We start from the raw sequence: 23,276 nt of genomic DNA, 5'->3' as shown, positions 1-23,276 counted from the left end.
TTGTTTTGATTTGGAGCAGGCTTTCTTAGGCAGGGGTTCTGACATGCAGCATTCATCCAAATGGCAGGTGATTGGACCTGATGGCTAGGGATCTGTCTTCCCAGCAACTGAAACACTCAATGGTGGGCTTGTAAGGTGGTCAGTTCTAGCCAGTGAATTTCAAGGGAAAGTCTGACTGGGCTCTACTGGGGCAGATGGCTTCACTGCTGGGCTTACAGCAAGGAGCACTTTCTCCCATAGCTTTCCTTTAAGGATACTGCTTGATCTGACATGGTCCTCTTTGGGGTCAATTGGAGAAAATTAATTCACATGGCTGTCTATATGGGCCCTCACCAAGCAGCAAAGGCAGAGAAGGCCTGTTCATCTGAAGAGGCTCAAGTCTGCCAGTTTTGGTACCTTCATGCAATTTCTCTTTACCCCCTTATGGGGCATTCGAATTCTGAGGAAAAGTAGGCTGTTCTGGCCCAGGCTCAGATTTGTGTTTTTGACTTTCAGGATGCTTATTTCCATCCATCCCGTCATTTCAGGTTCCTGCGCTTTAATCACATTTCTTCAAGTACATGGTCCTTCCATTTGATCGACTAAACTTTATCTGAAAAATCCAAATAAATATGATTCTTTAGAGGATATGGCAATTCTCAGTTTTCATCTTATAGCATAGGAGTTATATAAGTCTATAATTTTGCTCTAAGATATCACACAAAATAATTGATTATATTTTTTCTGGATTGCCCATTTACGTGACTATCCCTGATTTTTGTTCACTGTTTCCTAATTATACTGAGAACTTAGTTACTGTTGCACTTTGCAGAGAGGCTGTGGCTCAGAAGTTCCCAAGTTGAATCTTCAATGTATCAGGTATCAATCAGAACAACAGATCTGAACTAGATGAACCAAAGTTCTGGCTTTATAAAAGGCAGGTTCTTGTGTTCTTATAAATTAATGTTATGGATATGATATGGGGAAAGGAGTTCTATGATTCTGGACATTTAATTTCTGTGGATTAAATGGGCACATTGCAATGCTGCTGTGAAAAAATGATTGATGTGTTGTCACAAATATAAAAGTCTTTGAACTATTTAACAGATTTAAAAAATGAGACATGATTAATTTGGACCTCTGTAAAAATCTGCACATGTGGTGTGTATATGAGTGTGGCTATTCCAGTTCTAATACCAGTAATTACCATTGTTGTGGCACCCCATTGCATTGTTTCATACAAATGAAAACTTCATGTAAACTGGACCTAGTAGTGTCTCAGCTTGCTTTCTAGGGGATTACAAGGGATAAATGTATGTATGAACTGGAGATAAAGTTAAGAATATAGACGATATTGCCGATTTTGAGAATTCAGCTCATTGCATTTTTCCTGGAGAGGTATTTTATATATCTTGAAAGCTTGCCCTCTTTCCTTAACATTAAATTGGTCTAACAAAAATAATAGCATTCTTTCTTTCTGTCCCAATGTGCATTTTGGAGTATGCCTAAAAAACCCTATACTTTGCTTTCTTCATCCCTTCCACTAGATGTCAGAGTTGTACTGTAACTACTGTTACAAAATGGTTTGAGATTAGAAAACTCTCTAACCTGTGCATTTGTTACATGTATTCCTGTAGTCAAGCCACTGAATATTTAACACTCTCAAACTAAATTAAAGTATTTAGATTGTGGAAATTTAGGTTTAGATTGCAGAGAGATGCGTTGTTGAGTTGGTCCACAGAATATGTGATCCCTAAGTAAGGTTGTGTCTGAGATAAGAAGAAGAAAACGATTTTGGATTTATATCCCGCCCCATACTCTGAATCTCAGAGCGGTCACAATCTCCTCTACCTTCCCCTCCCAACAACCACCCTGTGAGGTAGGTGGGGCTGAGAGTGCTTTTACAGCAGCTGCCATTTCAAGGACAGCTTCTATGAAAGCTATGGCTGACCCAAGGCCATCTCAGCAGGTGTAAGTGGAGGAGTGGGGAATCAAACCCGGCTCTCACAGATAACAGTCCGCACACTTAACCACTACACCAAACTGGCTCTCACTTCTGTGCACACACCTGTTAGACAGGATAGTCAGCCAGGAGGAGCAATGGTGTACCCCTGGTTTATTTATTCAAGATATTTATCCACTTCAATGCCTACAATTTCCAAGGAGGCTAATAAACATTACTACAAGTGGCAGAACTGTATTTATTTACTTATAACATTCCCTATTGATACTGGCATCCAAAGTGGCTTACAAAGTTATTAAAACAATTTTAAATAAAAAAAAAATTCCCAAAGAGATCCCCAAAGGGTTGTGATGAGTCCATACTGCTCATTTTTGCATTTGTGTTGCTGTTTGCAGGCCTGGGAGAACAGAGTTAGCAAAGCTGCTCAGCTGCTGCTGCTGCTGCTATTGTTGCTGTCTGAGGTTTTAGTGAACCTGGTGGATGTAGACCCTCCCTTAGATGCAGTTGTTGAGCTTACAACATAAATCATTAAAATAACCCAAAAAGGCAGTAGCATATAACAATAGATCAAACTGAGTAAACAGCAGTGCAGAATGAGTCAAATATTCAAAACACATTTATCAATCATACCCCAAACCTTTAGCTTAATGGGTACCAAGTAAGTTTTCTCTGGAAGCAGAATTACATGACTCAGCATAGAAAAGACTCTTGACTTCTGAAAGCAGGATTTTATTTTATTTTGTGAATAGATTTTGAGTAAATATTGAGGTACTGAGTATAAATGCCTAATGTTTGTAGTTTATATTAGTTCTGGTATCATCTCTCACTCAACGTAGCAGAATTTAGGAAACATTTACTTTTTTTAAAAAAAATCCAGTTTTAGAATGAATGGCAGCAAGGTGAAAACTATCTCAGGAGATTGTAAAAGACAGTAGGGAAAATCTACTGTTGATGACATCTGTGCTTTGCTGTGTTCAGTGAGTCTTAACTGAGGAGGCTGATAGTAAAATTCTACTTAGGAACTTTGTTCAAAGGGAACAGGTTCAGCTTCATTGTTCCTTCACTTGCCACAGGAGGGAGTCACTTTGATTTTCTTGAAAAAATATACCATGAAGTATATAATGCATAAATTGAACTCTGGAGCATTCAAAAGTAAATGTTGTAAGAACCCCCCCTCCCCCGTTAAATACATACACATGCACACACTGTTGGTTGTCTCCTAATCTTATTTGTGTCTAGTGAAGTAAAGACTTTCTCATTACCTTTCTTTTGAACACGCATGCTACATAAAATGACACATAGTAACAAAGGAAGGAAATACTCTCTCCTCTAAGTAATCCTGAAAAGCATCAGTGATCCCCATGCAGGAGGGGAAATGCCATCAATTCACATGCAGGGCACTTGGGATTCAGGCCAACATATATGATAAAGAATTGCAATACAAACTAAAAGCAAAAGTGGTATAATAAGTTTTATTGAGACTGCTTGAACTTTGTAATGTTTCAGTTCACTCTGAATGTATTATGGAAGATAAAACATACTGCATTAGTGTTGCTTTTGGATTTTTTTCCCTAACAGATGACATAGCTTCAGTTTTGGTAAATAATAAATTATTATTATTATTATTATTAACAATAACTATATAAAGAATGGGGGTGTTGATATGTTAAAATTGGGCTTTTAATCTGTGGAAAATGGAGGAAGAAGCAGAAGTGTTAAGTTTATAAATAAGAAATCTTGGACAGAAAATCTATTCCTCAGGTTACAAGGATGTTGATGGATGACGTCTGAGAATACTCTGATATAGTTCTATTTTTTTTCCTTTTAAAATAATTTGGAAATATTACCAAAATTACTTTTCTCTTTTAGAAATTATTTTATGTTACAACTTTGTACATACTTATATGTAGCACTTAACATCAGATACTTGGCAGTGAACAAGAACAGAAATCTAATTTGCTATTTTCTGAAAAGTGCACTGTATTTACGTAATGGATTTGTGGATCAGTTACAGCCTGTAACACACTTAAGTATTTTAATTGGCAGAACACCCACATTCAAGACTTGTTTGTTTCTCTGATAAGGAAAATGCCAGCTAAGTCTGTCCATATGTTCTGTTCAAATGGAGGCGAAATCACATGTAGTGGCTGTTCGTTTGATCAAATGGCAAAACAATTAAATTACCTGAAAAACTAAAAATATATCTTAAGAATTTTATTTCATTTTAAAGAGAACAGTCATTTATTTGGGAAATGTGAGGGGGTTGCTTATAGATGACAAGTTTAAAATTCATTTTTGACACTTTCACTCAGAAACATTGATTTGGAAGCATTAATCTAGTAATAACTTCCCATTAGTTGAGTAATCTTTTGGAAACACTGAAAACCTCACACAAGAAATTGCCTTAATGCAGCAAGCAATGTGCATTCATAGCCCAAGTTGGATAAGTAATCATGGACCCAAGCAGGTATTTTACACATTGCTCCTGTTCCAGTCCAGGAGCACCAACTCTTAACAGGATGGTTTTGCAATATTAAGCATAAACTATTGAGGAAAAAAGTTAAACATATAGCTTTGTGCTTACAGAAACTTTTGTGACAATGTCAGTACATAATATGTTTAAAAGTCTTACGTTGTCATCTTTTGTGATTAATAAATGAAGAAACATATTATCTTTTTGTCCTTGAGCCAATGTCAGATTTTTTTGAGTTTATAGGTTTCACTGTTTATACCATTAAACAAAATCCATTTCTTTTTTATGTCCTCTGCAGAATGTGAAGGATGATGGACAGCATATATGGAGACTGAAACACTTCAATAAACCAGCTTACTGCAATCTTTGCTTGAACATGCTAATAGGAGTTGGCAAACAGGGCCTCTCATGTTCCTGTGAGTATATGTCCCTGGTGTGGCTCAAGAGAGCATTATGCTCCGCTGACAAAAATCTACTGGTGAGCCCTGGCACCAAAGATATCCAGCTGTCTTTGACCAGAGCCAGGGCTTTTTTGGTCCTGGCTCTGACCTGATGGAACTCTCGGGCAAACACCACCAGGGCCCAGTGGGACTTAATGCAATTCCGCAGGGCCTGTAAGGCAGAGATGTTCTGCCAGTCTTTTGGTTGAGGACAGCAACTGTTACCATCGTGACTGGAACCCTCCTCTTTTCTTCCATCTTTTTTCATTTCTGCCTCCTCTTTACCCTGCCAATGAGGCGGCAACACCAAATTAGTGACACCATCAGGAGATTATTTTTTATAATGTCTTGTATGACATATTTATTAGTTTTAACAAATGTTATGTTTTTGGTATTTTTAACCTCTGCTGTACATTGCCCAGAGCCCTGTGTATTTGGGGATTGGGCAATCCATAAATTTAAAGTATAAATAAATAAGCTCAGGTTAGCTCTGTTTATACACTGAGCAAGATAGTTCCTGATCATATGCTCTGGAACAGATCAAATATATTCTCTGAATTAATGTATGAGTGCGTTTCCCCAGGCCAGGAGTTTTTCACTTTAACAGTTGAATTTTCCCCTCCTTCCACTGTTTGGTAGTTAATCTACTGATATGTTTCTGAATAGTACATTAACTTCTTTACTCATTGTGGAGAAACGCCATTTTAGTCAATGTTGGTGCTTCTTTGGGAAGGAACATGAAACTGCGAAGCAGGCTTCGGCCTAGCCTTCCCCTCACTCCCCCCTCCCTTCCAGAGCCAAACCAACAACACTAGGGGGAAAGTCTCCTAGAGAGGCAGGAAGTTCTTTTGTTCTTGGCATGTGCTAGGAGGAGGAGTTTTCAGTTTGCAGCTGGCACTCTGGAAGAGAGGTTGCTTGCCTGTGGGCTCCTGCCTGTGGGGGAGGCCTGCTCAGGAAAATGAGGCCTCCAGGCAGTAAGACCAAGTAAGTCATCCAAAAAGGCAGGGCGTGTTTAGATCAGGGACAGTAGGACGCGTTTAAAACCACATTTTGTTTGTCATGCTGTTTGCTGTACGGGTGCTGTGCTGTGCTAACTTTTAAAATGCAACTGTTTTTGTTTTGTTCTTCTGTTCTTTGCTTTTTCTCTTTTAATTAAATATTTTTACTGTTTTAAATGCTGGCAGTTCATCTCTGTACCACATAGATCCCCAAACCGCTTAAACCACGCTTTGTTGAGAAGGGGGTCCCGGGGAAGGGGGAAGGCATGCAGTTGGATAAGGTGCCAATCCTCCAGGGGTGCCCCAAAGAAGTGCTGAGGTCTCTGTGAAACCCAAGTGCAGGGTGGCAGAGGACCTTGAGGCCTAGCCTCATAGCTGGAGAGGGGGATTGGGAGTCCTGTTCCTCTCAATCTGAACCCCTAGACTGAGCAGGTGGTGGCAGCGAGCCCAAGGGGCAGGAGGAGAAATAGCTTCCTCCAGGAGTTGGTGACTCACTAGGGAGCTGACGGGACTGGGTCTGAAGGCAGAATCGGGCCGGTTCCGCCACACTCATCTTCTATGCATCTTTGTTAATTATAACATTCAGTTCAGTCACCTCTCTTCCTCTAGATTAACATATATAAATACTGTACCGATTTAAAAATCAAACCTAGTGTTACCTTAACAGGTGAAAAATGCTTGGATATCCCCACTGGCTAGCAGTCACTAGAATGATACTTATTTAAAACAATTTTAAAATACTTTTAAAAAAATCAAAGGACAAAAGTTGCATAAATGAAACATTCACAAAATCGGGCTGGAAAGATGTTTTAATTTCACCCCCCTGCCCCTGGGTGGGCGATGAGACAGAGACTTAGTTGTTACTTTAAAGGGAATAAACTTGTAGATGCTTCCTGTTAATTTTAGAGTATATATCACTCCTGGTAGCAGGTAACCCAAGTCTTCTTTTTGGAGGCTCAGTTATAGTTTAGAAAATAATCCCAGTTCATAAGGGTGAAACACCCTTATTCTCTCAGTTCTGTGTTCTTTGCCTTGATGTACTGCTGCTGCTTATGCCTGAGCTATAAGGTAGGATTTTAAGCTTTTTCTCCCCCTTCCACTTTTTGGTAGTTAATCTACTGATATGTTTCTGAATAGTACATATACTTCTTAACTCATCCTCTGTTTATCTTTGTTAATGACAACATTCAGTTCAGTCCCCTCTAGATTAACATATATAAATGCTGTACCGATATAACAATCAAACCTAGTGTTGCTATCTACTGTTCAGTGCTAATTTCACCTTTTGGAGCTAAATTTACCCTTCAACACCTTTTTTTAAAATAATCTCACTCCTGTACTTCTGCTTCTGACAGTGGTCTTAGGATAGTCTGTTTCAGGTTAAACCCCCCCCCCCCCATTAAAAAGAAGCACTTTCATCCTTGAATCTATTTGAAGTGTGGCTGGAACAGGGGGACCCACAGGAGGGTGTAGTGGGCCACACATCCCTCTGTGGCCAATCAATGAAGTTGCTCCCTGCAGTGTGACTGATTAATAGCTGCCCCTTCCACTGGGTTGCTGTAATAAGTGCAAGCAAGGTATTCAGAAGTGCTTTGTGCTCGGTTTCAGTTCAAGACATAAGCAGGAATACTATTTGAAGCCGGAAGAATTTGCTTTTGTTTATAATACATTTAAGTTGTTATACAGAGAGGCATTATTTCTTCCTTGTAACACAGATGTACTATTAGCTGTTCAGTCATCATGAAAATACAACAGCAGTGTTCTGTAATTGAAGCCAGGAGAGTTTTACATCACAAGCTGGCACTTAGATATCTCCCCATTATAATTAGCATTAGCTTTATATTCAAGGTTTGTCAATAAAGAAAAGAGTGCTTAAAAATGTGATGTAGGATAGGGTACAGATTGAGGAAAACAAGCTTTTCTGGTGTATGGTTACAGTATTCATGAGAGTTGAACTTTGCATGATGAAATGAAGAGACTGCCTTATGAAAGCAGATCAATTAGCCATTTAAGGTTAATAAACGAATACAGAAAATAACACTATTTCATTGTTTGCTTTCATGTTTGCTAGTTGTGCATATAATATTTTGTAAAATATTGATTTTATCCGTTTACTAAATGATATAGGATAATTTGGCAGTCATTAATTTGCCTCCAATATTATTTTTCATTTAGAAATTATTGTGAAAATTTTAAAGAGGACTGATTTAATTAAGTGTTTCCTGCTTGATCATGAAGAGTATAACAGTATTCCCCCACCCTCCCAATTACACACTATTTCCTTTCTTAAATAGGCTTTTCTTTGACAAAATGAGAGTCCAGGTTTGAATTTCCATATTTATGTGTTATATATTAGGAAATGGATAATGGAGTTCTGCTAGTATTGCTTCATTCATTACAACTTTGCAGGGAACAGTGGCAGTAATACAATGTATGTGTGATGGTCTTTCAGTTTGCAAGTATACAGTCCATGAACGTTGTGTTTCCAGAGCACCAGCTTCTTGTATCAAAACATATGTGAAATCCAAAAAGAACACTGAGGTAAGCCAGTATCGATCTTTGCACTAAAGTATGTGTGTGCAGAGGCTGGTCATTCACATAATCTTTGTGGTGTGTGCATGAGACTTCCATAGGAGTTCATTAAGATGCCTGGCAAATGTGGTGCTAGAAACTTCCTAAGGTAGCCTCATCTCCGCATTCTTTTGAAGCTCCACAAAGGTTGATAAGCTGGCCTCTGGTGATGGGCAGAGGTTATGGATCTTTACAACCAGCTTTGAGATCATGCAGATTATTCCATTCCTTGGGAGCTGAAAGGCCCCTTCCTATTCTGGCCATCATTTTCTCACTACCAACCAGCTTAATACTGACTACTTGAATTTTCTTTACTGCGTATTATCTTCAATGTTTGCTTTTCCGTTCACTATGTTATGTGGTTAGGCACCTGAAAATGGACTTTTCTGGTGCTTTTTAAAAATGTTTTTGGAAAGGAGCCAACTTTAGTTTCCTAATAGCTTTCTTTTTTTCACAATAGTCAGTTACACCATCCAGCAACCCTACCTTACATGGGTCCTTCTTTGGAATTCTTGGCTTTGATTCCAGTGAAAATGTTTGGGTTACCTATGCAGATTTTTGTTTCTGTGTACTGAAATCTGCATGAGTAATCCAAACATTTTCACTGGAATCAAAGCCAAGAGTTCCAAAGAAGGGCCCATGTAAAGCAGGGTTGCTGGATGGTGTAACCAAATCTATAGACTATGAGTAGTTATTAATCATGGCAGCTTTTTGACTTTTTGTTGACTGTGATGTTTTACCACACCTCCATTTTTTCTCTGAAAATTTGCACAACTGCTGCACATTACAGCACTATCTGCAGTTTAAGTCTTGATTCAAATTTGCATAACCCCAATTATGGTTTCATATTTACATCCCCATAGGACCTGACAACACAACATTTGTTTTTCACTTAACCCAACCATCTTGTCATTCTGTTGTACTTATTCCTGCACTTTTCTTTCCTAGGTGATGCATCATTTCTGGGTAGAAGGAAATTGCCCGAAAAAATGTGATAAGTGTCACAAAACTATAAAGTGTTACCAAGGGCTGACTGGACTACATTGTGTCTGGTGTCAGATCACAGTGAGTACCCGGATAGTGCTAATAATAGTGGTGATTTTATAGGCTGAGTTATTGCAGCTTGGCTTCACTCACTGTAGACTAGGGATGGGCACAAACTTGGAAAATGGAGGTTCACTGGGAGTTTGTGGTTCACGTTTTTCACAAACCCTGAACCATAAACCTCCAGCAGACTCCTCCATTAGACAAACTGGTTTGTGATTCTTTCAGTTCAGGAGTTTGGCCCATCTTGAGTGAGCTCTGAAGGCATTTAAATGCCTCCAGAGCCCACCTTTTGGCCTTCAGAGCTCACTCTGGGAGCTCAGTTGAGTAGGATTGCCTGACCTGGCTGAGGTCCCAGAGCAAGCTCAGAAGGCTTTTATAGGCTTTGTATGCCCTTATATGGGCAGGTTCAACTCGGAGATGAGCCCTGAAGGCCTATAAATGCATTCAGAGCTCACTCTGAGAGCTCAATTGAGTCAAGCCAGCCAACTTGACAGCTCCAAGAGTGAGCTCCAGAGGCCTTTAAAGCAGGGATGTTGAACTCATTTGTTATGAGGGTTGGATCTGAGATAAATGAGACAGGGCCAGACTGGGCCGGGCCATGTGCATACCTATTTAAGATTAGGTAGCAGAGATATAAACTTTTTAAAGGGCACAGACAAACACGACTAAAGATTTTTTTAAAAAACCACCTTAAAATAAAACATGCTTAAAACATTAACACGTTAGTCTTAAAGGTGCTTTCTTCCTATTTCTCGCATGGATCCAGGGAACTGGGTAAAGGAAGCTCTGGATCTTTCTCTCCCATCCCAGGGGACCAGGAGGGGGAGGAGCCTCAACCAATGTGAAAATCAAGGTCTTACTCTGTAGCTCTTGTGCAATTGAGCAAGTCTTGTAAAGCATGCTGAGATGCAGAAGGAAGCAAGAGAGAGGGAGGAAGCAGACAAGAGCCAGTTGCTGATAGGAGCCTTCCAGGGGCCTGATTAAGCCCCTGCATGTTTGACACCCCTGCTTTAAAGGCTTTCAGAGCTCACTCTCAGAGTTCAGTTACGCTGGCCCAATCCAGAGGCGTTTAAATGCCCTTGGAGCTCACTTGAGTTGGGTGATGGGCTCTGACAGCATCTAAATACCTTTCGGAGATTACTTCTGATCTGGGTCCAAAGGTATTTAATTGCCTTTGGAGCCTGCACAAATTCATGGAAATTTGTGAGGTTGGGGAGGGTTCGTAGGAACCATGAATGATGATGATATTGGATTTATATCTTGCCCTATACTCTGAATCTCAGAGTCTCAGAACAGTCACAATCTGCTTTACCTTCCTCCCCCACAACAGACACCCTGTGAGGTAGGTGGGGCTCAGAGAGCTCTTACAGCAGGTGGCCTTTCAAGGACAACACCTATGAGAGCTATGACTGACCCAAGGCCATTCCAGCAGCTGCAAGTGGAGGAGTGGGGAATCAAACCCGGTTCTCCCAAATAAGAGTCGGTGTACTTAACCACTACACCAAACTGGCTATCTGGTTCATGGTTTGGTTTGTGCCCATCCCTACTGTAAACCATTAGTTCCCAACCTTTTTGGTGTGGTGGCCCACCAATTCAAATTCACTTGGTTCAATGAATGTTAATTTATTGTTACATGAATTATGGAACATAGGTTTTGACAGCCTTTATTTTTATGCATTTTAACTTCATATTTGCCAATTTTATAACTGTTACTTTATTTATCAAAGCAAAAAATTATTTTAATGCTCCTGTTAATGTGGAATTTGTTGAAATATTTGTTGTACTAACAAAGATATTCACAGGTTTTTTTTAATATACAAATGTAAGAACACAGTTGTCTGATTACAAGTTATGGCTTCATGAGCTCTAAAAATTAGAGATTCCAGACAGATTCTGTCTCTGTCAGTGACTGGTGTGAGGATGGGAATGTAGCTGACATTGTAAACTTGTGAGATGCAGGATTGGGGAGCACATCAGAGAGATCCTTCTTGGATTGAAAAATAATACATACTCATGAGAGGAAGGTACAAGAAGATCATTATATTCTTCCATCAGTGCAGTATGTGCATTCTGATCGCAAACTTCACCTAGTGAAGTTACAACAATATAATAATAATAATAATAATAATAATAATAATAATAATAATAATAACAACAACAACTTTTTATTTGTATCTCGCCCTCCTCGCACAAGCAGGCTCAGGGCGGCTCACAACATGTAAGTGCAATACAATATAATAAAATCATATAAAACAATAAAATTATCTTAATCAGTGTACAGTTACATTTAAAATTAACATTAAGGTGCTAAGTAGATCTTTAAAATGTAATGTTTCCAGTCAGTAGCTCATGAATTAATAGAGCATATTTTGTTAACTTTAAAAAAGAAATGGAGTGATAGTATCATGTCCAAAGCCCAGAGGTGTTCAGAAGGCTGCAGCAAAGTGGTCTCGCTGGAGAAAATTAGGGGAGAGGCTTCAAAGTAGCAGTTAACCTTACCCTGGCCGGGGGTGGGGGACATCTAAGCAAGCAGCTTATTATGACCCATTTTATCTCTCTCTCACTGCAGCATCCCCTCTTTTTCTTCCTATCTAGTTGTCAAATGAAGGAGAGAGGAAGAAAACAGTTTTGCTTCAGCAGAAGCTGCTGCTTACTGTTAACCTCAAATACTGATCAACAAGGAAACGAAGGAGGAGGAGGGGGCAGCTGCTGATAAACTGGGCAAGAAAGGTCACATCCCAGGCAGCACATAGCTGCAGTCTTGCTTGTTACAGGCTTCTGATTGGCTGGCTGGATGACGATACCCCATATTCTGCATCTCAGAGATTCAGTGTGATTTTGGCTGGGCATTAGGCAAGGGGAAAAGAGCTGTCATGAGCTTGTAAGAACCCACAACCCACTTCCACAGTTACAAACCACCAATTGGGAAATGCTGCTGTAGACTATTATCTGTGAATAATTATTAGGGATGAGCACGAACCTAAAAATTCCTATTTGGAGTGTCTCCAAACCAAATCCCGAACTGAGCCAAAAATGCCCCAAACCAAATCAGCCAGTTCAGGTCTCCCTTTCTCCTCGCTGCAGCTGGGAGGAAGGTATGGATCGCTTGGGAAAGGTTAAATGGCTGGCATTTAACAGTGGAGGGAGCAAAACTGATAGGTTTAATGGCTCACAGCCATTTAAATCTAACAGCTAATAGGGAGACTTGCCCCACTGTTTAAATGGCCCGAACAGCCAAACTGAACCAGACAAAAGTCTGGTAAATGTTTGGAGAAGGCGCCTTCCCTGAACATAGGTTCAGGACTCTGAACTGGACCAAGTTTGTGCCAAATTTTGTCTCGTGAACTGGTTCATACCTATCCCTATTAATTATAATCAGTATCATTAATTTTGTATGTAATTGTGTGTGTGTTTGGGGGGGGGGGGCGATGTTGGGATCCTGCCCCCTCCACTTAGCTTGATGTTATCAGTAGCCTCAAGTCTACTCTCTTTCTCTTCCTTGGTCCCCCTCCTATGCATCTTGGAGAGGGTAGCCAGGAGCCTTCTCTTATGGTCCTCTCCTTGGCCCTTTTAAAGACAGTGTACCACACAATGCATCCCCACCCTCTACTTCCAGCCTCTTGCAAAGGAACCTTCTCTGACAAGAGGAGTCACTCTGTCTGCTGCCCTGACCTGGGCAGCCCAGGCTAGTCTGATCCCCTCAGATCTCAGAAGCTAAGCAGAGTTGGCCTTGGCTAGTATTTAGGAGGGCAACCTCCAAGAAATAACAGGGTCATGATGCAGAGGCAGGCAATGGCAAACCACCTCTGAAACATCTCTTACCTTTAAAACAAGTCTGGGTTTCCATCTAGTGGTGCATAATGCTAAAAGAGATAGAAATTCTGACTTCCAGACAACTAGGATGAACTGGCTATATTACATACAATGCAATATGATAATTAATTACTTACTCTGGCTGCTGGCAAAATTTTGCTCCTTCCTCCTGATGAACCCTTCCAAGACTCCATCAATCAGCTGTTGAGGCAGTGGCTACTTTTTAAAATCATTTTCTAATTTTTTTAAAGCCCACAATGTACTTTTTTAAAAGAAAGATTTCACATTTTTCTATAAACCAGGGACTCTTTTCAGATTTGTAGAATGATCTGTCATGCCCATTTACAACTCCAATCATGGGATTTAAGTACCAAATGATTCCCCAACTTTTGTTTTGTTTTGCTTTTTGCTGTCTAGTCGCATCTGACTTATAGTGACCCCATAGGGTTTTCAAGGCAAGAGACACTCAGAGGTGATTTGCCATTGCCTTCCTCCAGGTCATAACCCTGAACGTTCTTGGAGGTCTCCTGTCCAAATGCTTGACATGGCCAACCCTGCTTTCCTGCTTAATTTCCAAACTCTGAAGAGATCTGGTTAGCCTGGGTTCTCTAGGTCAGGGCATTAGAATATGATATGCTAAGCATAATGCTTTTAAATGCAGATGTTTATCTGAACAGAGTCTTAATCTCCTAGTTCAGTGCTTGAGTGTTTTCTTTGTACCTGTGTAGTCTTCAGGATTTCTAATTAGGAGTTCAAATTACAAACAGCTCACTATGGGTGCTTTCACACAGCAACAATTTGCAAGTTGATTTTGCTATTTTTACACAGTAAAAATCCAGTTGGAAAGTATGTTATTTAGTGTGGGCAAATGCACACTATTTCTCTACAGAAGACAGATACACAGTCTCATTTATTTATTGTATAGTGCATGCCTAGTGCAATTTTAATACTTCTAGCATCGGCATTATTTTTAAGTGATAAGGAGTGAGCTATGGGGATCACATGCTGCCTCACACTTCTTCTCTCATTCTTAAGTTCTTTTGCTTGCTGCCAAATTCTAGAGAATCCCTTCGGGAAACTTTTTTTTCAGGCCAAAATTATTAAATAGTCTATCTGGATTCTAGAACATTGAAGATTGAGTGGCCACAACTGTAAATGGAAGTCTACAAATTACCCCTTTATACACAGAGTACTCTTCTGCTGCATTAAAGGAGGATAAACAGAATGGTCTCAGGAAAAAAGTATGAAACTATCACATCTCAAATGAACAAACTGTACTCTGTTGGAGCTGAACATATGTTGACTCTTCCTGTGATTCTTTATTATACTGTTATATTACCTGTTTAGTAGTTTTGAGTCTTCTAAGCTTTCAGGATTTCCCCTCCAAAATTTCAAGTAAGTACTGAATTTTACCAGTACTTTCACATGATGCTCATGTTTCCATTTTCTTTGTCTATAATAAGTATGTAATATAATATATAGATTTGCTAACTCTGTACATACAGTTGTATGAACAATTAAATATTTGAATAATATGAACAACAAATATTATTTAAACAAATTCTGGTAGATGGGGGTGCTGGTTGAATTATGTATTATGAAATGTCAGTATACTGAAGTGGAGAGATTTTTTGAAAGTGCCCCATAATAGAAATATGTTTTTTAAAAAAAGAAAGCTCACAAACCCAGTAGTATTATTCACCGTAATGCATTCTCTATTCCCCTTCTGTGATCCCAGTGACAGAAAAGATCTTGCCACTGTGGGACATGCCCTGGTAACATCTATATTAGATTATTGCAATATGCTGTATGTGGAGCTGTCCTGGAAGATGATCCAGAAGCTAAAGTTGGTACAGACTGCTGCAGCCAGAGTGTTGACTAGAATAGGTTATAGGGACCATATCATTCCAGTTTTGTTCTACCGCATTGGCTTCCAGTTTTCTTCTGGATGCTGATATTGATTTTTAAAGCTCTGTATGGCCTTGGACCAACATACCTTAAGGACTGTCTTAGAATCATAGAACCATAGATTTGGAATGGACCACCAGCGTCATCTAATACAACCCCCTGCACAATGCAGGAACTTCACAAATACATTCCCCCTCCCCCCCCCCACACACATACATCCCTTATGGTTCTTGCTCCATGGTTAGAAGATGGCAAAAAACTCCAGGATCCCTTGCCAGTCTGGCCTAGAGAAAAATTGCTGACTGAATCCCAGACTGGTAATCAGCATTTTCCTTGGCATGTAAGAAAAGGCCACAAGAACTAAGCAGTGATGCAACCCTTCCTGCCTTCCCTCTCATGATCTGCCTAATTCACAGAATCCACATTGCTGTCAGATGGCCATCTAGCCTCTGCTTAGAAACCTCCAAGAAAAAAGAGCCCACCACCGTTAGAGCGATTCCTCAATGGAACAGGCTTCCTCAGGAGGTGGTGGGCTCTCCTTCCTTGGAGGTTTTTAAACAGAGGCTAGATGGCCATCTGACAGCAATGAAGATCCTGTGAATTTAGCAGGGAGGTGTTTGTGAGTTTCTTGCATTGTGCAGGGGGTTGGACTAGATGACCCTAGAGGTCCCTTCCAACTCTATGATTCTATGACCTCTTGAGAAAGCCTGTTCCACTGAGAAACCACTCTTTCAGGAAGTTCTTCCTAATGTTTAACCAGAAACTCTTTTGATTTAATTTGAACCCTTTGGTTCTGGTCCGACGTTCTGGGACAACAGAAAACAATATCACACTATCCTCTATATGACAGCCCTTCAAGTACTTGAAGATGGTGATCATATCACCTCAGTCGTTTCCTCTCCAGGCTAAATATACCCAGCTCTTTCAACTTTTCCTTACAGGATTTGGTCTCCCGACCCCTCATGATCTTCATTGCCCTCTTCAGCTTGTCTACATCTTTTTAAAAACTGTGGTGCCCAAAACTGAACACAATACTATAGGTGAGGTCTAACCAGAGGTCGTCACTTCACCTGATCTGGACACTACTGTTGATACAGCCCAAAATTGAATTTGCCTTTTTAGCCACTGCATCACACTGCTGACACTGCAGTTCACTAAGACCCCTAGATCCTTTTTGCACGTACTACTGCCAAGGCAAGTTTCCCCCATCCTATAATGATACATTGGATTTTTCCTACCTAAATGCAGAACTTTACATTTATCCATGTCAAAATTCATTTTATTTTTCTTAGCCCAGTTTTCCAGCCTGTCAAGATCATCCTGTATCCTGTCCCTTTCTCCTACTGTCTTTGTGGCCCCTCCCAATTTAGTATCATCTGCAAATTTAATAAGCATTCCCTCTATTCCTTCATCCAAACCTTCTGTAACAGGGGTGGCCAACGGTAGCTCTCCAGGTGTTTTTTGCCTACAACTCCCATCAGCCCCAGCCACTGGCCATGCTGGCTGGGGCTGATGGGAGTTGTAGGCAAAAACATCTGGAGAGCTACCTTTGGCCACACCTGTTCTGTAAGGATTCTCTCACAGAAACCTACGCACTCATTCTGGACATTCTTGGAGGCCCTGCTTTAGTTGCCCTTGCCATCTGCGGTGAGACAGGTGGTGACCTGAGAAATGGTCTTCTTGGTAAGGGCACCAAAACTTTGGAACTTCCTTGTGACAGCTTGTTTTCATCAACTGAGAGGAACCACAAACCTTCCAATGATTTTGGGGGAACAAGGTTTATTTTAAACCATAAACCTTCCCCTCAATTATCAGGTATTTTAAAAGTAGCAAGGGTATGGGCTTTGAGTTTTACAGTGGACCAGTAGAATATGCAGGTCACTGAGGCAGGAATCATGATTTATTTGGATGATGGCAATGAAATATTAAATTGTTGGAGCAAGATGCCTCAGTTAGTGGAAGAGAGCCATAAGATCCAAACCCAGTATCAAAAATAATTCCTCCTTTTAAGATCTAACTTGCCTTGTCCAAAGAGTATTTCAACCTAATTAGAAAAAATCAAGCAATTTTGTTCATAGATAGGATTACATGCCACTAAGTAGCAAAACTGTCAATTGTCACTAGATATATGAAGGTTCTTCTGTTGGACCAAACATGACTCGATGTGTATTAATTAGAGTATGTGGCTTCACTAAGACATGAAGTTAGCTTGGCATGTGTTTTAGATTATTGGGTGACCAAAATACCCTTCCCAGTAAAGCTTCAGTACTTGGAGGAAATAAAATTTTGCTACACTTTTTAGTTTCTGTTGCTAAGAAACTGCTAGAAAAAGGTGTATTGGCAATAATTATTAATATGACAGGGCTGCTATTAGATGCCAATCTTTTTTTTAATATTCAGAAATATAGTAGCTAAAAGAATTTTTCCTAGAGATAACTCTAAAGACCATGTGCATTGCAGATTTAAATTGATATATCATATGTTTGGTGCTGCCCACACAAACATTGATAAATCATTTAAAGAAAAACAAATAATGCACTCACCTGGATAACAGGGATTTATTGTAGTGGCTATTAGACAAGATATTTTACTGTGCTCACTGAAAGAGATTACCTTGGAACTAGTTAGTTGTGTGCTACCTATTAAGTCATGCAAATTGCTGTATAAATTAGGAGCATCTAATTTGTAATGTTAAGATGTTAGGATTCTTTTCATTAATTACAGCATGCATATCCGATATTTAAATATTGATATGATGCTTTGCTAATATAGGGGAAATAAATGTTCCAATTGAATTATTCACCGTGTCGAATAGTCAACAAATATTTCCAATAAAAAAATTATTTTAGGAACTGACCACCACAAGTGTGATGTTTTCTTTTGTTAGAAACATCATCAGCCGGTTTATATAGGGCCAGTTAGCAATCCATGGTTTGATGTTTGTGAGTTTTGGGCCTGTGTTCTTTCCCCCTTTTTCCACTTTCTCTCCTGTCCTTGTGTAGTCTGATTTCCTCCCTGACTTCCTCTTTTTCAGGAAAGTCATTGTTTGCCATTTCATCTCTCTCTCGTAATAACTTATTAAGAGAAAGTCCAGAACATTCATTACCTTAAATCTGGTTTGAACTAACAGTTCAATAAAGTTCCAAGGCATTCAGTGAGAAACAAGTATTTTAAGGCAGTCCCACTCAGTTACTCAAGACTAAGTGGAAAGCAGCTTAGACTGGAGTAACTGTATAAGAGTCAAGTACCAACCCTGTTTAGTTTCCAAGCTCTGATGAGACTATACTATGTTGCTTTCTCTTCTTTTTGGAACCCCAAGTTTTTGTAAAGTTACTTTTGCCTCTCTCCATTTGATGCATCATTCTTTGAAAACATATCAAAAATTATGCCTGAGAATTCTGTTTTTCAATCTTATATTTTTATCTAAATATTGGTCACATTCAAAAATGCTTATTTAGAAAGAAAAAACCCTCCAATAATGGTTGTGTTTCAACACTTTTCACCTTTATGTGCTCTTTTAAACTTTTTGGTTCTGATATAGTTATTGATATTTGTCTCTTTCATTGTAGATGCATAACAAATGTGCTTCACACCTAAAACCCGAATGTGACTGTGGTGCTCTGAAGGATCATGTTCTGCCACCCACAACAATCTGCCCTGTAGTATTGGTAAGTGCATCCTGTTCACTATTCCAAAGAAGTCCTAAAGCCTAAAAAACTCTTTATAGATATCTGAACACAACTGCTGTAGGAATCTGTTATACTGACAGCATTGTACAACAAAAATCACTCACTTAAAACTGGTAGAAACACAGTTTTCTCAGAATATTACATTTTTCTTCGTCTGATTCTGAATGTTTTTTATGATACATAATGTAACTGAAGGAGCCTCGGATTTTATCACTCAGTCACAAAGAACTTACCAGAAATTGTATGCACAGAATACTTCTGTATCCTACATCTTTTATGGATCTAGCTTCCCAGAATACTCAAGTTATTCTTATGAGCGCTTTTTGCTTGGGATGCACATTATATATCTGCAATGCTGAGGTCTCTGATCTCAGCCGGAGGTTACCTAGAATGATGACATTGGCCGTGCAGCAAGCAATGCATCAACATTATGTGTTTTATGCTGCAGTACTCGGCAGTAAATTTCCTTCTCCACAAAAAACAATTACTCAATGAAAATAGCAATATAGATGCATACTTTCTGAGCAGCCACTACCAAGAGCTGCTGTGGTGAAATATTTTCATAGCTAACATATGAATAGATTTGTGTTTACTCTGTACCCCTTTCCAGAAATTCTTTCTTTCTGTAAAGATTGTCAATTGCAAAATTTTGGGAAAATGTAAACATTCTACTGTTATTTGGATGAAAAACACGTGCGACCTAATTAGGGATGAGTGTTGCCACGATCATCTTCTGTTGTCTGGTCACTCTAGTCACACATTTCTATGACCTGGTAATTTAGCAATCATGAGAAAATTACACTTGAGGTTTTCTAAGGTTGCCCAATTTCCACCAAACACAGGCATCAGGGAAATGATTTCTTTTTAAAAGGTCTGTAGCTCACTTTTTGACATTCAGTATTCATTGGAAAATCACAACAGGTCTTCAGTAAGATTCTCTATCTATTTTTGTGCTGGTCTTTGACCATAATAATTCATTCATTCTCTCTAGTTCTCTAATATGAGATCAGTAGGTTCTCTGATGTTCACAATGACAATGTTTCTTTTATAGCCAATCAGAATCATATGCCAAAGTAAAGCAGAAGCCATTCAGCAATAATATTTCAACATTATTTTATAATAGACTTAAAGTTATATAAGCAGAAACAAACTTAAAACAACAACTGGACAATAATTCACATCATCCAAGAGTTTGGAACAATAAGATTATGCCAAACAAATTGCTATGGGGAGAGTGTTCTGCAATCATGGTACCATGACTTGGAAAGACTCTTTCTGGCACGTGTTCACTTTTCCTCCAATGTATGCATACAGCAGAACTTCTGAAGCAGATGAACAGGCTGTATGGGTATAGCCGCACATTCATTGCCATTCTGGTGTTAGGATTGGAAGCAACATGTGGCTATTTAATGTGGCTTATATGGTTATTCTTAGTATGAGAATTATGGACCTGCTTAGAAAAGGAGTTTTTTCTATAGACATTTCATCTATAGACATGTGAGCCCAAGAAAAAACTAATATATATATATTTTTAAAAAAAAACACAATGCAGCTCATCCATGGTGATCATATCAAGATTGTGGATATGTAGATCTAGGTGAACATATGCAGCTGAATAAGGTGGTAGAATGGGGCATTCCACTGCTGAATGCTAACCCATAAAACAAAAATCCTTGAAATAAAAAAAAATAGTGTGGAGAAAGGTTTTAATTTCCTGTTGTCCTGCAGAGCCAGAGTAAACCCCCAAGAGAACTTTTAACATAACATGGTTTACAAAAGATCTCCTGGAGATCTTGAAAGCTTGCATACCATTTTGTGTCATAACAATTATTTGTAAGCCCTTTCACTCACTCCAGATTCACAAGGACTGGCAAAAGTTTGACAGTACTGGAATAAACAACTCTACATGCTCACAGGCACAACAGTATTCAAGCCTTGGTTGTTGTCAGGAAGATGCAGGGGGATGGAGAGGGGCCCTTTTTAGAGTCATTTTGGTCTTTGAGGGAGGACTTATTGGGGCCAGGCCAAGCTGCAACCACTGGGCAACATACTGCCCCCTGATTTGCATGATCACCCAGGACTGGCTGCTTGCTACTGTTCAACAGTAGCAAACTCATGAATGCCAGTGTAATGTATTGCTTAGAGTTTTAGACTAGATCTGGGAGAAAAGCTGAAAATAGGGCAGGTAGATAAAGCCGACTATAGGGCAGATAAAGGTAGGTTGACTGGTGGGTGGAAAGGAGAGAAAGACAGGAGGAAAAGGGAGAGGCTATAGGAGTTTTCAGGGATAAGAAAGAAGAAAGACTGGGGAGGAGGAAATTAGATGTCTCATCAAGGCCTTGCAGTTTTCCCACTTGTCAGTATATCTGGTTCTCAACAGACCCTCATCTGTGGATACTTAAATCCAGGGATTGGAATTATGGACAAACAGAGATGTTCCTGCAAATTTGAGAAAAGACACAGGTTTGAAGAAATACCTGAAACAAATGTATTGGGGTTTGCCCCAGCCCCACAAATGATTGAAGCATTGTTTCTTGGTTAAAGAAACAAATGCCTTCTGTTGCCATTGCTAGGCAACTGCAGCAGTATTGCCAGCCTTCAAGCCTTGGTTTCTGTCAGTAAAAGACAGTTAAAAGGTATACTAATTGGTATATGGGAAGGAGAGAAGGAAGTAGGAGAAGGGAAGATGCTTATGGGGTTTTAAGGAACAGGAAAAAAGAAACAGGGGAGAGAGGAAAATTAGATGCCCCCTGAAAGTTCTTGTGTACCCCTCACTTACGTATTGTTTTTTTTCTCTGTGTAGCTGTAGACTAGTGTGTATGGCATAGGGTAGTTATGTGGCTTTTTTGGTTGACAGGATATCCCTTCATTTACCCAACTGGAGTTGAAACTTGGAGTATTGAGCAATTAGGTTCAGTTTGTTTGCATGAGATCGGGTGGAAGGCAGGATCATTGCATGTTTGTGAACTGAGTGAGCAAACATTTAGAATTGGTTATCTGTGTTAAAGAAGCCTGAAGAAAGAAAAGGATGGTGGTGAGTGAGAGAAATGGGCATTTTTCTTCTTTAGAGGGAAGCAGAGGAGGAACTTGGAAGGATTCATTTTGAAGGAATATTTGACAGGAAAATTACTTGGCAAGGTACTGGGTCAAGAAGGGAGTTTTCGAAGCACAAAAACAAGAGTATGATAATGACCTTTTCCTTGTTGTATCTCTTAGTAGCTGATACTCAGAGGAAAATGAATATGAAGATTCTATTTAACTATCATGGGCAATAACTTTTGATAGAAATATGTTCTATGAATTCGTAATTCACCATACTCCCTGAAATATTGCTCTGCGGTTTAAGAGACCCAAGGAACAGTGTAGGACATTATATGAAGGTTTGCCACAGGTGGGCTGAATTAGTGAAAAATCCACCCCACCCCACCCCGCTGATGGAATTGCCTTTTCAACCTTGGAGAAAAAGTTCTGGATTCAAACCTATGTTTGATTTTGCTTTGTTCTGGAACTTCGTTGGAAGGGAAAATTGAGGGGGGGTAGTGGACAGCTGAATGCCTCAGGAAGCTTATAGACAGGACGTGAATACAGCAGTGCCATAGAAGTGGCATCAAAGAACAAATAGGGCTTGTAGCAGATCATCTTCTGGAGGCATCCACCAATCAGACCATTGGTCCATCACAGTCAGTATTGTCTTCCTCAGACTGGCAGCAGCTGTCCAGGTTCCCAGGCAGAGGTTCTTTGCATCACCTGCTACCTGATCTTTAACTGGGGATGCTGGGGATTGAATGTGGAACCATCAGCATGCCATGCAGATGTTCTACTACTGAACCATGGTCCGTCCCAGTTGCCTATGTCTCTGAGCCCAGGGATGGCAGCCCTATCTCCAGCACAGGTCTTAAAGGTTAAAGGTTCAGGGGAGGGATGGTGGCTCAGTGGCAGAGCATCTGCTTGGGAAGCAGAAGGTCCCAGGTTCAATCCCTGGCATCTCCACTAAAAAAGGGTCCAGGCAAATAGGGGTGATAAACCTCAGCTTGAGACCTTGGAGAGCTGCTGCCAGTCTGAGTAGACAATACTGACTTTGATGGACTGAAGGTCTGATTCAGTATAAGGCAGCTTCATATGTTCATATATGTAAACCATCTATCCTCCGCCTAGAATGACAACTAATAACAATATAGTCTGTAGTTTATTGCTGGGAAAACTGGATCTCTATAGACTGAAAAAGAAAGCAGAGTAGGGAGAAGAAAGGCAGGCTGATGAGAGCATAGAGCAGGCCCTGTACAAAACATAAAAAAAATCAAACCCTGTGCTGTGAATCCTGCCTTCTGTTGCCTTCTTGCCTGCGTTCATCTACAAAAGAGGATTCTCCTCCCCTCATGTAGCAAGATAATTTAA

At 39.8% G+C, this 23,276-nt stretch overlaps 1 protein-coding gene across 3 annotated transcripts in view; it reads left to right on the top strand.

The window, feature by feature from the left end:
• DGKB (diacylglycerol kinase beta) overlaps positions 1 to 23,276 on the top strand; it is a 475,459-nt gene that overhangs the window by 62,558 nt on the left and 389,625 nt on the right. For all 3 annotated transcript variants that reach the window (XM_060248589.1, XM_060248588.1, XM_060248587.1), the window contains 2 exons: positions 9,373 to 9,489; positions 18,762 to 18,860. In XM_060248589.1, the coding sequence (XP_060104572.1) occupies positions 9,373 to 9,489; positions 18,762 to 18,860 (216 nt within the window). The remainder of the gene's footprint in view (positions 1 to 9,372; positions 9,490 to 18,761; positions 18,861 to 23,276) is intronic.

The sequence above is a fragment of the Heteronotia binoei genome, chromosome 10 (genome assembly GCF_032191835.1).
Source record: "Heteronotia binoei isolate CCM8104 ecotype False Entrance Well chromosome 10, APGP_CSIRO_Hbin_v1, whole genome shotgun sequence".
NCBI classification, from domain to species: domain Eukaryota; kingdom Metazoa; phylum Chordata; class Lepidosauria; order Squamata; family Gekkonidae; genus Heteronotia; species Heteronotia binoei.
Note: the sequence above shows the minus strand (reverse complement) of the source record. Positions and strands in the feature narration are given on the sequence as shown.